This window comes from Somniosus microcephalus, chromosome 13, assembly GCF_052327205.1.
Source record: "Somniosus microcephalus isolate GS21.2 chromosome 13, FLI_Smic_1.0, whole genome shotgun sequence".
NCBI classification, from domain to species: domain Eukaryota; kingdom Metazoa; phylum Chordata; class Chondrichthyes; order Squaliformes; family Somniosidae; genus Somniosus; species Somniosus microcephalus.
Window position 1 is genome coordinate 5,759,248 of NC_140999.1, and position 17,586 is coordinate 5,776,833.

General features: G+C 57.3%; 1 protein-coding gene across 2 annotated transcripts in view; it reads left to right on the top strand.

Moving 5' to 3' along the window:
* c13h6orf120 (chromosome 13 C6orf120 homolog) overlaps positions 1–16,069 on the top strand; it is a 74,323-nt gene extending 58,254 nt beyond the window's left edge. Inside the window, exons 1-2 of one of the 2 annotated variants that reach the window (XM_086004399.1) lie at positions 7,215–7,379; positions 14,597–16,069. In XM_086004399.1, coding sequence (XP_085860525.1) covers positions 14,643–15,206 — 564 coding nt within the window. In that variant the 5' untranslated portion in view covers positions 7,215–7,379; positions 14,597–14,642 and the 3' untranslated portion in view covers positions 15,207–16,069. Of the gene's footprint in view, positions 1–7,214; positions 7,380–14,596 lie in introns of those variants that run through there. The other variant, XM_086004400.1, reaches the window with a different exon arrangement.
* The last annotated feature ends 1,517 nt before the right edge of the window (positions 16,070–17,586 follow it).

Below are 17,586 nucleotides of genomic sequence, written 5' to 3' on the forward strand. Positions count from 1 at the left end.
ATCGGAGAGTGGGACAGGCTGTGTGTGTGGGTGATGGAGGAGCTGGTATCTGAGAGCAGGACAGGCTGTGTGAGTGTGATGGAGGAGCTGGTATCTGAGAGTGGGACAGGCTGTGTGTGGGTGATGGAGGAGCTGGTATCTGAGAGTGGGACAGGCTGTGTGTGTGGGTGATGGAGGAGCTGGTATCTGAGAGTGGGACAGGCTGTGTGTGGGTGATGGAGGAGCTGGTATCTGAGAGTGGGACAGGCTGTGTGTGGGTGATGGAGGAGCTGGTATCGGAGAGTGGGACAGGCTGTGTGTGGGTGATGGAGGAGCTGGTATCTGAGAGTGGGACAGGGTGTGTGTGGGTGATGGAGGAGCTGGTATCTGAGAGTGAGACAGGCTGTGTGAGGGTGATGGAGGAGCTGGTATCTGAGAGTGGGACAGGCTGTGTGTGGGTGATGGAGGAGCTGGTATCTGAGAGTGGGACATGCTGTGTGTGGGTGATGGAGGAGCTGGTATCTGAGAGTGGGACAGGCTGTGTGTGTGGGTGATGGAGGAGCTGGTATCGGAGAGTGGGACAGGCTGTGTGTGTGGGTGATGCAGGAGCTGGTATCTGAGAGTGGGACAGGCTGTGTGTGGGTGATGGAGGAGCTGGTATCGGAGAGTGGGACAGGCTGTGTGTGGGTGATGGAGGAGCTGGTATCTGAGAGTGGGACAGGCTGTGTGTGTGGGTGATGGAGGAGCTGGTATCGGAGAGTGGGACAGGCTGTGTGTGTGGGTGATGGAGGAGCTGGTATCTGAGAGCAGGACAGGCTGTGTGAGTGTGATGGAGGAGCTGGTATTTGAGAGTGGGACAGGCTGTGTGTGTGGGTGACGGAGGAGCTGGTATCTGAGAGTGGGACAGGCTGTGTGTGGGTGATGGAGGAGCTGGTATCTGAGAGTGGGACAGGCTGTGTGTGGGTGATGGAGGAGCTGGTATCTGAGAGTGGGACAGGCTGTGTGAGGGTAATGGAGGAGCTGGTATCTGAGAGTGGGACAGGCTGTGTGTGGGTGATGGAGGAGCTGGTATCTGAGAGTGGGACAGGCTGTGTGAGGGTAATGGAGGAGCTGGTATCTGAGAGTGGGACAGGCTGTGTGTGGGTGATGGAGGAGCTGGTATCTGAGAGTGGGACAGGCTGTGTGTGGGTGATGGAGGAGCTGGTATCTGAGAGTGGGACAGGCTGTGTGTGGGTGTTGGAGGAGCTGGTATCGGAGAGTGGGGCAGGCTGTGTGTGGGTGATGGAGGAGCTGGTATCTGAGAGTGGGACAGGCTGTGTGTGGGTGATGGAGGAGCTGGTATCTGAGAGTGGGACAGGCTGTGTGTGTGGGTGATGGAGGAGCTGGTATCTGAGAGTGGGACAGGCTGTGTGTGGGTGATGGAGGAGCTGGTATCTGAGAGTGGGACAGGCTGTGTGTGGGTGATGGAGGAGCTGGTATCGGAGAGTGGGACAGGCTGTGTGTGGGTGATGGAGGAGCTGGTATCTGAGAGTGGGACAGGGTGTGTGTGGGTGATGGAGGAGCTGGTATCTGAGAGTGAGACAGGCTGTGTGAGGGTGATGGAGGAGCTGGTATCTGAGAGTGGGACAGGCTGTGTGTGGGTGATGGAGGAGCTGGTATCTGAGAGTGGGACATGCTGTGTGTGGGTGATGGAGGAGCTGGTATCTGAGAGTGGGACAGGCTGTGTGTGTGGGTGATGGAGGAGCTGGTATCGGAGAGTGGGACAGGCTGTGTGTGTGGGTGATGCAGGAGCTGGTATCTGAGAGTGGGACAGGCTGTGTGTGGGTGATGGAGGAGCTGGTATCGGAGAGTGGGACAGGCTGTGTGTGGGTGATGGAGGAGCTGGTATCTGAGAGTGGGACAGGCTGTGTGTGTGGGTGATGGAGGAGCTGGTATCGGAGAGTGGGACAGGCTGTGTGTGTGGGTGATGGAGGAGCTGGTATCTGAGAGTGGGACAGGCTGTGTGTGGGTGATGGAGGAGCTGGTATCTGAGAGTGGGACAGGCTGTGTGAGGGTGATGGAGGAGCTGGTATCTGAGAGTGGGACAGGCTGTGTGTGGGTGATGGAGGAGCTGGTACCTGAGAGTGGGACAGGCTGTGTGTGTGGGTGATGGAGGAGCTGGTATCTGAGAGTGGGACAGGCTGTGTGTGGGTGATGGAGGAGCTGGTATCTGAGAGTGGGACAGGCTGTGTGTGTGGGTGATGGAGGAGCTGGTATCTGAGAGTGGGACAGGCTGTGTGTGGGTGATGGAGGAGCTGGTATCTGAGAGTGGGACAGGCTGTGTGTGGGTGATGGAGGAGCTGGTATCTGAGAGTGGGACAGGCTGTGTGTGTGGGTGATGGAGGAGCTGGTATCTGAGAGTGGGACAGGCTGTGTGTGGGTGATGGAGGAGCTGGTATCTGAGAGTGGGACAGGCTGTGTGTGGGTGATGGAGGAGCTGGTATCTGAGAGTGGGACAGGCTGTGTGTGGGTGATGGGGGAGCTGGTATCTGAGAGTGGGACAGGCTGTGTGTGTGGGTGATGGAGGAGCTGGTATCTGAGAGTGGGACAGGCTGTGTGTGTGTGTGATGGAGGAGCTGGTATCTGAGAGTGGGACAGGCTGTGTGTGGGTGACGGAGGAGCTGGTATCTGAGAGTGGGACAGGCTGTGTGTGGGTGATGGGGGAGCTGGTATCTGAGAGTGGGACAGGCTGTGTGTGTGGGTGATGGAGGAGCTGGTATCTGAGAGTGGGACAGGCTGTGTGTGTGGGTGATGGAGGAGCTGGTATCTGAGAGTGGGACAGGCTGTGTGTGGGTGATGGAGGAGCTGGTATCTGAGAGTGGGACAGGCTGTGTGTGTGGGTGATGGAGGAGCTGGTATCTGAGAGTGGGACAGGCTGTGTGTGTGGGTGATGGAGGAGCTGGTATCTGAGAGTGGGACAGGCTGTGTGTGGGTGATGGAGGAGCTGGTATCTGAGAGTGGGACAGGCTGTGTGTGGGTGATGGAGGAGCTGGTATCTGAGAGTGGGACAGGCTGTGTGTGGGTGATGGAGGAGCTGGTATCTGAGAGTGAGACAGGCTGTGTGTGGGTGATGGAGGAGCTGGTATCTGAGAGTGGGACAGGCTGTGTGTGGGTGATGGAGGAGCTGGTATCTGAGAGTGGGACAGGCTGTGTGTGGGTGATGGAGGAGCTGGTATCTGAGAGTGGGACAGGCTGTGTGTGGGTGATGGAGGAGCTGGTATCTGAGGGTGGGACAGGCTGTGTGTGGGTGATGGAGGAGCTGGTATCTGAGAGTGGGACAAGTCCATGTTGGTACTTTTACTGATGTATTAGATAGTTAAATTTCACAGATATTTTATAGTCTTGCACAGCCATGTCTGGAATTCCAACTCCAAAACTTACATAATGTATAAAACACAGGGTCTGCTAGTGTCCAGAAGTGTTTCTGATGTGAGCTCTAGGCTTTCAGCACATACCATTTCATGCGCTAACTGTTTTATTGGGCAGCTGTTTGTCTGAGTGTTTGGGACAAAGGATGAAGAACAATAATCACTCTAGAATATGTCTTCCTTCGTTTCCTAATGTTTGGGGCAAAGTGGCTGTGAATTCCCCTTTGTCCTCACGTGTAGCCTCTTAGTCAGAACCACTCTGGTTCGGTTCAGTCTGGCTCGGTCTCACTCTCCTGGCGTTTCCTGTACTGTGAGCAGTGAGTGACAGCTGACAATTGATCCATATCAGGTACTGCATGCAGTTCTGGTCACCACATTACAGGAAGGATATAATTGCACTAGAGAGGGTGCAGAGGAGATTTACCAGGATGTTGCCAGGACTGGGGAATTTTAGCTATGAGGAAAGTTTGGATAGGCTGGGGTTGTTTTCTTTGGAACAGAGGAGGCTGAGGGGAGACTTGTTTGAGTTGTATAAAATTATGAGGGGCCTAGATAGAGTGGATAGAAAGGACCTATTTCCCTGAGCAGAGAGGTCAATAACCCGGGGCACAGATTTAAAGTAATTGGTAGAAGGATTAGAGGGGAGTTGAGGAGAACTTTTTTCACCCAGAGGGTGGTGGGGGTCTGGAACTCACTGCCTGAAAGGGTGGTCGAGGCAGAAACCCTCATCACATTTAAAAAGTACTTGGATATGCACTTGAAGTGCCGTAACCTACAGGGCTACGGGCCGAGAGCTGGAAAGTGGGATTAGGCTGGAGAGCTCTTTTACTGCCAGCACAGACACGATGGGCTGAATGGCCTCCTTCTGTGCCGTAAAGTTCTATGATTCTATGTTCTTGCTATGTTCCTATTTACTAATCAGAAGTGCATTTAACCACATTTTGAGATTCCCAATTAGCCACAACCTGCTCGGGTCAGTTTACCAGTGTTCCCTGTAAGATGCGCAGTCGTGCAGTGCTCCAGGGAACCCGCGCAGCCAGCTTGCCAGCATTTCAATGTAAAAATCGCGCATGCACGGTATTTTGAACGGCCCACGCAGCTCCTTAAAGGGGCCGCCCACGGCTAAAAAACATTACAGGGAACATAGCAGTTTACCCTCTGGGGGATGAGTTAGATTAAAATATCCCCAACCTCTGTTCCTGCCAAGTCATGTGGCGGTCTGGAAGTCCCACGCAGGCCGCTCACCGGCTCTTACATGGGAGAAACCGTGCATACGCGAAAATCTGAATGGACCTTTAAAGGGACTGTGCCCGAAAAAAAACTAGAGGTCATCAATATAAGATAGTCACCAAGAAATCCAATAGGGAATTCAGAAGGGACTTCTTTACCCAGAGAGTGGTGAGAATGTGGAACTCGCTACCACAGGGAGTGGTTGAGGCAACTAGTATAGATGCATTTAAGGGAAAGCTAGATAAGCATATGAGGGAGAAAGGAATAGAGGGTTACGCTAATAGAGTTAGATGAGGAAAAATGGGAGGAGGCGTATAAACAGTGGCATGGACTGGTTGAGCCGAATGGCCTGTTTCTGTGCTGCATATCCTATGGCCACGCACAACTCCAACTCCATCATCAAGTTTGCTGATGACACTACCGTTGTAGGCCTGATCACAGATGGCGATGAGACAGGCTACAGGGAGGAGGTAAGAGCTCTAGGAGAATGGTGCAAGTACAACAACCTCTCCCTCAACATCAGCAAAACAAAGGAGATGATCGTGGATTACAGGAAGCGGCAGGGGGAGGGACACACCCCAATCTACATCGAAGGGGCTGAGGTGGAGAGGGTCAGCAGCTTCAAGTTCCTGGGTGTATTCATTACGGAGAACTTAACGTGGTCACATCACATCGACGTCGTAACCAAGAAGGCATGCCAACGCCTGTTCTTCCTCAGGAGACTGAAGAAATTTGGAATGGCCCCCCAGATCCTCACCAACTTCTACCGGTGCACCATCGAGAGTATCCTGTCCGGCTGCATCACTACCTGGTATGGCAACTGCACCGCCACAGACCGCAAGGCTCTACAGATGGTGGTGAAAGCTGCACAACACACTATAGGAATTAAACTACCTGCTGTGCAGGATATCTACCCCGAGAGGTGCCGGAGGAAGGCCCTGAGAATCATTAAAGACGCGAGCCACCCCAGCCACAACCTCTTCGCCCTGCTCCCGTCCGGTAAGAGATACCGAAGCATACGGTCTCGTACCAGCAGGTTTCGAAACAGCTTCTACCCCCAGGCCATAAGACTCATGAACGAATAATTTATTATTATTTATTACTGTATTTCTATTAGTATTTTTATCATTGTTATGCCATATTTATTCCAATGTTGGGAGGACTCGTAAAAATCAATATTTCATTGTGCAGTACACACGTCTGCTGCATATATGACAAATAAAATTGAATTGAATTGAACACTGGAACAGGAGGAGGCCATTCAGCCCCTTGAGCCTATTCCGCCATTCAATGAGATCATGGCTGATCTGTGACCTAACTCCATATCCCTTAATACCTTTGGTTAACAAAAATCTATCAATCTCCGATTTAAAATTAACAATTGACCTAGGATCAATTGCTAAATAACAACAGAAAATGCTGGAAAAACTCAACAGGCCAGGCAACATCCGTGGAGAGAAATTAGAGTCGACGTTTCGGGTCAAACCCCTTTATCAAGACTAAAGAGGCACAGGGAATTAAATAGATTAAGAGGCCAGGCTGGGAGAGAACAAAAGAGAAGTGAAGAGACATTAAGAGGTATTCAAAACGAGACGAGATGGTGATAGGACTAGTGGAGACAAAAGACGGCTCTAGATTAGGTGTGAAATGCGCTGGCAGAATGGGAGACAGCTGCCATGTGGGAGAGAGAAAAAAAAGGAAAGGTGGTGGAGGGGAAACCAAAACAAAGGGGTGGATAAAAAAATAAGTAAAAATGTAATAGGGGCCGAGGTTATGATCTGAAATTGTTGAACTCGCTATTGAGTCCGGTGCTGTTCCTCGAGTTTACGTTGAGCTTCCGTGGAACAATGTAAGAGGCCAAGGACGGTGAGGTCCGAGTGGGAATGGAGCGGTGAATTAAAATTTAAATGAATTAATTGTCTCTTCTCTTTTGTTCTCTCCCAGCCTGGCCTTTTAATCTATTTCATTCCCTGTACCTCTTTAGTCTTGATAAAGGGTTTCGACCCGAAACGTTGACTCTAATTCTCTCTCCACGGATGTTGCCTGACCTGCTGAGTTTTTCCAGCATTTTCTGTTGTTATTTCGGATTTCCAGCATCTGCAGTATTTTGCTATTGTACTAGGATCAATTGCCGTTTGCGGAAGAGAGTTCCAAATGTCTACCACCCTTTGTGTGTAGAAGTGTTTCCTAATTTCACTCCTGAAAGGTCGGGCTCTAATTTTTAGACTCTGCCCCCTAGTCCTAGAATCCCCAACCAGCAGAAATAGTTTCTCTCTCTCTACCCTATCTGTTCCCCTTAATATTGTGAAAACTTCCATCAGATCGCCCCTTATTCTTCTAAATTCCAATTAAAGATCCCTAGAAGAAGCGTTCGACCCGAAACGTCAACTCAAATTTCTCTCCACGGATGTTGCCTGACCTGCTGAGTTTTTCCAGCATTTTCTGTTGTTATTTCCTAGTTTGCATTAACCCTTGGAGTCTGGGTGTAATCCTATTTAATGAGAGGAAAGCTCGCCCCCAAACCCCAGGGCAGTGGCAGTGTTGCAGTGACAGTCTCCGGCCGCGGGTGGCGCCACTCTCCGGCGCTGAGGGTTTGGGCCGAGCGGGGCGACTCTTGGCCATTTGGCACCCTCGTCGGCGCGTGTCCGGCCGCGGAAAAGTTTCCTCAGGATTCGGGTTAAAAATTCAATTAAATCAAATCAAAAGGCGGTGGATTGAAGTGGGGCCGGGCTGTGAGAGGGGCGGAGTGAGCCCGGTGTGATGGTAAGGAGCAGCGAGAGAGAGAAAGAGAGAGAGAGAGACAGGGACAGAGACAGGGACAGAGACATAGAGAGAGAGCGGGGCCTCGGGTCAGCGCCCAGAGTAGGCCCGGGAGGGAGAGAGTGTGTGAGAGGGAGAGAAGGAGGGAGAGAGAGAGAGAGAGAGAGAGAAGGAGGGGGAGAGGGAAGGAGGGAGAGAGAGACAGATAGACAGACAGAGACAGAGAGCGGGGCCTCGGGTCAGCGCCCAGAGTAGGCGAGGGAGAGAGAGGAGAGAGAGGAGAGGAGGGAGAGGAGAGGAGGGAGAGGGAAGGAAGGAGAGAGAGAGAGAGAGAGAGAGAGGGAAGGAGGGAGAGGAGAGGGAAGGAGGGAGAGGGGAGGGAGAGGGAAGGAGGGAGAGGGAAGGAGGGAGAGGAGAAGGAGGGAGAGGGAAGGAGAGAGAGGGAGGGAGAGGGAAGGAAGGCGAGGGAGAGGGAAGGAGAGAGAGGGAGGGAGAGGGAAGGAAGGCGAGGGAGAGGGAAGGAGGGAGAGGGAAGGAGAGAGGGCGCTGGGGATCGACCAGCCCCAGAGGGCTGTCTGTAAATTTACACTCGCCCCCCCCCCCCTCACACTCACTCACTTACAAACACATCTACCATTCCACACCCTCTGTACCCAATTAGTCCCACTCCCCCCTGCTCTTTCCCCATAGCCCTGCAAATCTTTTCCTTTTCAAGTATTTCTCCAATTCCCTTTTGAAAGTTACTATTGAATCTGCTTCCACCGCCCTTTCAGGCAGCGCATTTCAGATCATAACGACTCGCTGCGTAAAAACATTCTCCTCATCTCCCCTCTGGTTCTTTTGCCGATCACCTTGTCTGTGTCCTCTGGTTACCGACCCTCCTGCCACTGGAAACAGTTTCTCCTTATTTATTCTACCAAAACCCTTCATGATTCTGAACATCTTGATTAAATCTCCCCTTAACATTCTCTGCTCTAAGGAGAACAATCCCAGCTTCTCCAGTCTCTCCACATCACTGAAGTCCCTCATCCCTGGGACCATTCTGGTAAGAACATAAGAATTAGGAGCAGGAGTTGGCCATTCGGCCCCTCGAGCTTGCTCTCCCATTCAATAAGATCACGGCTGATCTTCGACCTCAGCTCCACTTTCCCGCCCGATCCCCATATCCCTTGATTCCCCTAGAGTCCAAAAATCTATCGATCTCAGTCTTAAATATACTCAACGACTGAGCCTCCACAGCCCTCTGGGGCAGAGAATTCAAAGATTCACAACCCTCTGAGTGAAGAAATTCCTCCTCATCTCAGTCTTAAATGACCGACCCCTTATTCCGAGACTGACCCCAAGATCTAGACTCTCCACGTAACTGAAGTCCCTCATCCCTGGAACCGTTCTACTAAATCTCTTCTGCACCCCCTCCAAGGCCCGGGCGTCCTTCCCAAAGTGCGGTGCCCAGAATTGGACACAGTACTCCAGCTGAGGCCTAACCAGTGTTTTAAAAAGGTTTAGCATAAATTCCTTGCTTCTGTACTCTATTCCTCTTAATAAAGCCAAGGATCCCATATGCTTTTTATCAGCCTTCTCAGCTGGTACTGTCACCTTCAAAGATTTGTGCACATCACCCCCCAGGTCTCTGTTCCTGCACCCACTTTAAAATTGTACCCTTTAGTTTATATTGCCTCTCCTCATTCTTCCTACCAAAATGAATCACTTCACACTTCTCTGCGTTAAATTTCATCTGCCATGTGTCCGCCCATTTCACCAGTCTGTCTGTGTCCTCCTGAAGTCTGTTACTATCCTTCTCACTGTTTACCACATTTCCGAGTTTCATATCATCTGCAAACTTTGAAATTATGCCCTGTATACCCAAGTCCAGGTCTTTAATATATATCAAAAAGAGCAGTGGTCCTAATACCGTCCCCTGGGCGACATCACTCCACACTTCCCTCCAGTCTGGAAAAACAACCGTTCACCACTGCCCTCTGCTTTCTGTCCCTTAGCCAATTACCTATCCAGTCTGCCCCTTTAATGCCATGGGCTTTAATTTTGCTAACACATCAGGGATGGACATTTCTTTTTATGTGAACAAAACTTGGGTGGCGGGGAGAGGAGATGGTGAGGAGAGGGTGGGGGAAGTGGCAAGGGAGGAGATGGGGGGTGGGGAAGAGATGGGGTATGGGGAAGGGGGGGGAAGAGATGGGGTATGGGGAAGGGGGGGGAAGAGATGGGGTATGGGGAAGGGGGGGGGAAGAGATGGGGTATGGGGAAGGGGGGGGGGAAGAGATGGGGTATGGGGAAGGGGGGGGGGAAGAGATGGGGTATGGGGAAGGGGGGGGAAGAGATGGGGTATGGGGAAGGGGGGGGGAAGAGATGGGGTATGGGGAAGGGGGGGGGAAGAGATGGGGTATGGGGAAGGGGGGGAAGAGATGGGGTATGGGGAAGGGGGGGGGGAAGAGATGGGGTATGGGGAAGGGGGGGAAGAGATGGGGTATGGGGAAGGGGGGGAAGAGATGGGGTATGGGGAAGGGGGGGGAAGAGATGGGGTATGGGGAAGGGGGGGAAGAGATGGGGAAGGGGGGGAAGGGGGGGGGGAAGAGATGGGGTATGGGGAAGGGGGGGGAAGAGATGGGGTATGGGGAAGGGGGGGAAGAGATGGGGTATGGGGAAGGGGGGGAAGAGATGGGGTATGGGGAAGAGATGGGGTATGGGGAAGGGGGGGGAAGAGATGGGGTATGGGGAAGGGGGGGGAAGAGATGGGGTATGGGGAAGGGGGGGGAAGAGATGGGGTATGGGGAAGGGGGGGGAAGAGACGGGGTAGGGGGGAGGGGGGGAAGAGACGGGGTAGGGGGGAGGGGGGGAAGAGACGGGGTAGGGGGGAGGGGGGGAAGAGACGGGGTAGGGGGGAGGGGGGGAAGAGACGGGGTAGGGGGGAGGGGGGGGAAGAGACGGGGTAGGGGGGAGGGGGGGAAGAGACGGGGTAGGGGGGAGGGGGGGAAGAGACGGGGTAGGGGGGAGGGGGGGGAAGAGACGGGGTAGGGGGGAGGGGGGGGAAGAGACGGGGTAGGGGGGAGGGGGGGGAAGAGACGGGGTAGGGGGGAGGGGGGGGAAGAGACGGGGTAGGGGGGTAGGGGGGAGGGGGGGGAAGAGACGGGGTAGGGGGGAGGGGGGGGAAGAGACGGGGTAGGGGGGTAGGGGGGGGAAGAGACGGGGTAGGGGGAGGGGGGGAAGAGACGGGGTAGGGGGAGGGGGGGGAAGAGACGGGGTAGGGGGGAGGGGGGGGAAGAGACGGGGTAGGGGGGAGGGGGGGAAGAGACGGGGTAGGGGGGAGGGGGGGAAGAGACGGGGGAGGGGGGGGAAGAGACGGGGTAGGGGGAAGGGGGGAGGAGACGGGCAAGGGGGGAGGGGGGAAGAGACGGGGTATGGGGGAGGGGGGGAAGAGACGGGGTATGGGGGAGGGGGGGAAGAGACGGGGTATGGGGGAGGGGGGGAAGAGACGGGGTATGGGGGAGGGGGGGAAGAGACGGGGTATGGGGGAGGGGGGGAAGAGACGGGGCATGGGGGAGGGGGGGAAGAGACGGGGTATGGGGGAGGGGGGGAAGAGACGGGGTATGGGGGAGGGGGGAAGAGACGGGGTATGGGGGGGCAGGGGAGACGGGGTGTGGGGGGGAAGGGGAGACGGGGTGTGGGGAAGGGGGGGAGGGGAGATGGGGTGGGGGGGAAGGGGGGGGAGGGGAGATGGGGTGTGGGGAAGGGGAGATGGGGTGTGGGGAAGGGGGGGTGTGGGGAAGGGGGGGAAGGGGAGACGGGGTGTGGGGAAGGGGGGGAAGGGGAGACGGGGTGTGGGGAAGGGGGGGGAGGGAAGGGGAGACGGGGTGTGGGGAAGGGGAGACGGGGTGTGGGGAAGGGGGGGAAGGGGAGACGGGGTGTGGGGAAGGGGGGGAAGGGGAGACGGGGTGTGGGGAAGGGGGGGAAGGGGAGACGGGGTGTGGGGAAGGGGGGGAAGGGGAGACGGGGTGTGGGGAAGGGGGGGAAGGGGAGACGGGGTGTGGGGAAGGGGGGGAGGGGAGACGGGGTGTGGGGAAGGGGGGGAAGGGGAGACGGGGTGTGGGGAAGGGGAGACGGGGTGTGGGGAAGGGGGGGAAGGGGAGACGGGGTGTGGGGGAGGGGGGGAAGGGGAGACGGGGTGTGGGGAAGGGGAGACGGGGTGTGGGGAAGGGGGGGAAGGGGAGATGGGGTGTGGGGAAGGGGGGGAAGGGGAGATGGGGTGTGGGGAAGGGGAGATGGGGTGTGGGGGAGGGGGGGAAGGGGAGGGGGGTGTGGGGAAGGGGAGATGGGGTGTGGGGGAGGGGGGGAAGGGGAGACGGGGTGTGGGGAAGGGGGGGAAGGGGAGATGGGGTGTGGGGAAGGGGAGATGGGGTGTGGGGAAGGGGAGATGGGGTGTGGGGAAGGGGGGGAAGGGGAGATGGGGTGTGGGGAAGGGGGGGAAGGGGAGATGGGGTGTGGGGAAGGGGAGATGGGGTGTGGGGAAGGGGAGATGGAGTGTGGGGAAGGGGAGATGGGGTGTGGGGATGGGGTGTGGGGAAGGGGGGGGGAGGGGAGATGGGGTGTGGGGAAGGGGGGGAGGGGAGATGGGGTGTGGGGAAGGGGGGGAGGGGAGATGGGGAAGGGGAGGAGGGGAGATGGGGTGTGGGGGGGGAGGGGAGGTGGGGAAGGGGGGGAGGGGAGATGGGGTGTGGGGGGGGGAGGGGAGATGGGGTGTGGGGAAGGGGGAAGATGGGGTGTGGGGAAGGGGGGGAGGGGAGATGGGGTGTGGGGAAGGGGGGGAGGGGAGATGGGGTGTGGGGAAGGGGGGGAGGGGAGATGGGGTGTGGGGAAGGGGGGGAGGGGAGATGGGGTGTGGGGAAGGGGGGAAGGGGAGATGGGGTGTGGGGAAGGGGAGATGGGGTGTGGGGAAGGGGGGAGATGGGGTGTGGGGGGGGAGGGGAGATGGGGTGTGGGGAAGGGGGGGGAGGGAGATGGGGTGTGGGGAAGGGGGGTGAAGGGGAGATGGGGTGTGCGGAAGGGGGGGGGAAGGGGAGATGGGGTGAGGGGAGATGGGGTGTGGGGAAGGTGGGGGGAAGGGGAGATGGGGTGTGGGGAAGGGGGGGAAGGGGAGATGGGGTGTGGGGAAGGGGAGATGGGGTGTGGGGAAGGGGGGGGAAGGGGAGATGGGGTGTGGGGAAGGGGGGGAAGGGGAGATGGGGTGTGGGGAAGGGGGGGAAGGGGAGATGGGGTGTGGGGAAGGGGGGGAAGGGGAGATGGGGTGTGGGGAAGGGGGGGAAGGGGAGATGGGGTGTGGGGAAGGGGGGGGAAGGGGAGATGGGGTGTGGGGAAGGGGGGGCAAGGGGAGATGGGGTGTGGGGAAGGGGGGGAAGGGGCGATGGGGTGTGGGGAAGGGGAGATGGGGTGTGGGGAAGGGGAGATGGGGTGTGGGGAAGGGGGGGAAGGGGAGATGGGGGGAAGGGGAGAAGGGGGGGAGGGGGAGATGGGTGTGGGGAAGGGGGGGCAGGGGGAGATGGGGAGATGGGGTGTGGGGAAGGGGGGGCAGGGGGAGATGGGGTGTGGGGAAGGGGGGGGAGGGGAGATGGGGTGTGGGGAAGGGGGGGCAGGGGAGATGGGGTGTGGGGAAGGGGGGGGAGGGGAGATGGGGTGTGGGGAAGGGGGGGAGGGGAGATGGGGTGTGGGGGTGGGGGGGAGGGGAGATGGGGTGTGGGGAGGGGGGGTAGGGGAGATGGGGTGTGGGGGAGGGGAGATGGGGTGTGGGGGAGGGGGGGGAAGGGGAGATGGGGTGTGGGGAAGGGGGGAGATGGGGTGTGGGGGGGGAGGGGAGATGGGGTGTGGGGGAGGGGAGATGGGGTGTGGGGAAGGGGGGGAGGGGAGATGGGGTGTGGGGAAGGGGGGGAGGGGAGATGGGGTGTGGGGAAGGGGGGGGAGGTGGGGGGGAGGGGAGATGGGGTGTGGGGAGGGGGGGTAGGGGAGATGGGGTGTGGGGGAGGGGAGATGGGGTGTGGGGAAGGGGGGGGAAGGGGAGATGGGGTGTGGGGAAGGGGGGAGATGGGGTGTGGGGGAGGGGAGATGGGGTGTGGGGAAGGGGGGAGGGGAGATGGGGTGTGGGGAAGGGGGGGAGGGGAGATGGGGTGTGGGAAGGGGGGGAGGGGAGATGGGGTGTGGGGAAGGGGGGTGAAGGGGAGATGGGGTGTGCGGAAGGGGGGGAAGGGGAGATGGGGTGTGGGGAAGGGGGGTGAAGGGGAGATGGGGTGTGGGGAAGGGGAGATGGGGTGTGGGGAAGGGGGGGGAAGGGGAGATGGGGTGTGGGGAAGGGGTGATGGGGTGTGGGGAAGGGGGGGGGAAGGGGAGATGGGGTGTGGGGAAGGGGAGATGGGGTGTGGGGAAGGGGGGGGAAGGGGAGATGGGGTGTGGGGAAGGGGAGATGGGGTGTGGGGAAGGGGGGGGGAAGGGGAGATGGGGTGTGGGGAAGGGGGGGGGAAGGGGAGATGGGGTGTGGGGAAGGGGGGGGAAGGGGAGATGGGGTGTGGGGAAGGGGGGGAAGGGGAGATGGGGTGTGGGGAAGGGGAGATGGGGTGTGGGGAAGGGGAGATGGGGTGTGGGGAAGGGGGGGGAAGGGGCGATGGGGTGTGGGGAAGGGGGGGAAGGGGAGATGGGGTGTGGGGAAGGGGAGATGGGGTGTGGGGAAGGGGAGATGGGGGGAAGGGGAGATGGGGGGGAGGGGGAGATGGGGTGTGGGGAAGGGGGGGCAGGGGGAGATGGGGTGTGGGGAAGGGGGGGGGAGGGGGAGATGGGGTGTGGGGAAGGGGAGATGGGGTGTGGGGAAGCAGGGGGAAGGGGAGATGGGGTGTGGGGAAGCGGGGGGAAGGGGAGATGGGGTGTGGGGAAGCGGGGGGAAGGGGAGATGGGGTGTGGGGAAGGGGGGTGGAGGGGGAGATGGGGTGTGGGGAAGCGGGGGGAAGGGGAGATGGGGTGTGGGGAAGCGGAGGGAAGGGGAGATGGGGTGTGGGGAAGGGGGGTGGAGGGGGAGATGGGGTGTGGGGAAGGGGAGAGCAGTGGAGGAGGGGGCATGTTCCCTCATCTGAAACACCCTAGCTTCACCCCCCCCCCCGGATAAACTCCTCACTTCCTGCTGCTTTGTTTTAACACAAGCTTTTCCCCCGCTTTTGTTCCCACAGGTGCTGTGCAGATGACGCGGGCTGTGTCGGCTTTTCCAGCAGAGTCATGGCGTTGCTGCGGAGGGCGCTCCCGATCGTGCTCCTGTGCCAGGTGACGCTGGGAGAGGCGGCGCGAGGCCCCTCCGGTGGTGAGCCGGTTCCGGAGGACTGGGTCCTGCTCCACGTGGTCCAGGGCCAGATCGGTGCCGGCAACTACAGCTACCTGCGGCTGAACCACGACGGCTGGATCATGCTGCGCATGGAGAGCTCCCGGGGTGACGCTGACCTCTACGTCTCCGACGCCACCCTGCACCCCAGCTTCGACGAGTACGAGCTGCAGTCGACCACCTGCGGCCGCGACTCGGTGGCGGTGCCTGACAAGTTCCGGCGGCCTGTGGGCATAGCCGTGTATGGACACCCCGCGCACATGGAGACCGAGTTTGAGATGAGGGTCTACCTGGACCGGGGCTTGAGGGAGGACCCCTTCGCTGAGCTCTCCTACCCCACCGAGGAGAGCTCTGGCGACAAGAAGCCGGGGAAGAAGGTGGAGGAGGAGGAGGAGGAGGAGGAGTCGGTGGTGTGGACCATACTGATTGGGCTCCTCAAACTGGTGTTGGAGATCCTGTTTTGATGGTGTCCCCTCGCGATGGTAGCCGGGAAGCGTGTGTGTGCGTGATGTCAGGAGTGGACAGGCGGAGAATCGTCTGCAGCTGCAACTTGACCAGGGCTGGGTCGACGTCTATGTAATCACCACCTGCTTTCCATCGGGGCAGGGCAGAGTTTATTTTTTCCCTGATTTCAACCAGTCAACGGCTGGAGTTTAATTTTGAAGGGAGGGTGGTTGATTTTCTTTTTCTCTTGGGAGGGATACTCCCAACGCTGTGTGTAGCGTAACACGGCGTGGTCTTACCAGGTGGGACACCAGCACGTGTGCTGTCGCACGATACCCCACTCTCCCGCCTATACCACGTCTATTTCCCGGGATATCCCCTCTCCCGTCTCTTATCACATCCATATTTTTGGATCCCCCCTCTCCTGTCTATATCACATCCATTTCCCGGGATTCCCACTCTCCAGTCTATACCATGTCCATTTCCCAGGATTCCCACTCTCCCGTCTATAGCATGTCTGTTTCCCGGGATTCCCGTCTCTCCCACATCCATTCAGACTTTGGTACAGGCAGACTGTACATTTCCTACATGAAAAGGCCTCGGCACGGTTTGTAGAGAGAAGGCACTGCTTTCTATTCGGAGCTGCTGCAGCGCGATTGTAACGCCACAAAGCCCTCCTTACAACAAACTTAAATACACGCAGCAAACTGGAAGTGGAAATTTTCTAGAATCTGTGGGAATTCACTCCCATTGATGTGCTTTGCCTGAATGGGAAGCAAAACACTTTTTTTTACATATCCAAAGGCGGAAACCTTGGAGAAAATGAATGGAAGTGGACATTCTTTCTGAAACAGAGATCAAATAAATACGATGATTGCATTGACCCTGGAGCAGGGAATCTTATTTCTTAATGTCCAGCAATATGGGTTCGATTCAGAGCATTCCTTTAAGTAAAGACTTACTGCTGGGAGTTAGTGGGATGGCGGGTGCCTGGTATTCCATTCTCCACGCACAGGGTGGTAGGAGTTTGGAACTCTCTTCCACAAACGACCGTTGATGCTGGGTCAATTGTTAATTTTAAATCTGAGATTGCTAGATTTTTGTTAACCAAAGGTATTAACAGATATGGGGCAAAGGCAGGTATATGGAGTTAGGTCACAGATCAGCCATGATCTCACTGAATGGCGGAATAGGCTCGAGCACAAAAATCTAGGCTGATACTCCCAGTGCAGCGCTGAGGGCGTGCCGCACTGTCGGAGGGGCAGTACTGAGGGAGTGCCGCACTGTCGGAGGGGCAGTACTGAGGGAGTGCCGCACTGTCGGAGGGGCAGTACTGAGGGAGTGCCGCACTGTCGGAGGGGCAGTACTGAGGGAGTGCCGCACTGTCGGAGGGGCAGTACTGAGGGAGTGCCGCACTGTCGGAGGGGCAGTACTGAGGGAGTGCTGCACTGTCGGAGGGGCAGTACTGAGGGAGTGCTGCACTGTCGGAGGTGCCGTCTTTTGAATGACATGTTAAACCGAAGCCCCGTCTGCCCTCAGCACAAAAATCTAGGCTGATACTCCCAGTGCAGCGCTGAGGGCGTGCTGCACTGTCGGAGGGGCAGTACTGAGGGAGTGCCGCACTGTCGGAGGGGCAGTACTGAGGGAGTGCTGCACTGTCGGAGGTGCCGTCTTTTGAATGACATGTTAAACCGAAGCCCCGTCTGCCCTCAAGTGGACCTAAAAGATCCCATGGCCAGTATTTTGAAGAAGAGCAGGGGAGTTATCCCTGGTGTCCTGTGCCAATATTTATCTCTCAGTCAACATCACTAAAACAGATTATCTGGTTTTGATCACATTGCTGTTTGTGGGAGCTTGCTGTGCACAAATTGGCTGCCGCGTTTCCCACATTACAACAGTGACCACACTTCAAAGGCACTTCATTGGCTGTAAAGCGCTTTAGGATGTCCGATGGTCGTGAAAGGCGCTATAGAAATGCAAGTCTTTTTCGAGGAGCTAAATGGCCTCCTCTTGTTCCTGTGTTCCCAGTCTCGCTGCTCCTGGGCTAGCAGGAGGGAGGGGGGAAATAATTCTTGAGTACTGTCCAGCGACCACTGCTGGAACTTGTTTGTGTGGATGTCGGCTAAAGAAAGAACTTGCATCTATATAGCACCTTTCACGTCCCCAGGATGTCCCAAAGCGCTTTACAGCTGATGAAGTGTGTGTGAAGTGTAGTCCCTGTTGTCTAGGCAACTAGTTTTCCCACAGCAGGGTCCCACAAATGAATGAATAACCACTTAATCTGTTTTTGATAATGTTGGTTGAGGGAGGAATGTTGGCCAGGATACTGGGAGGACGCCCTGCTCTTCAAATAGTGGCCGTGGGAATTCTTCCATCCACCTTACCTGGGCAGACGGGGCC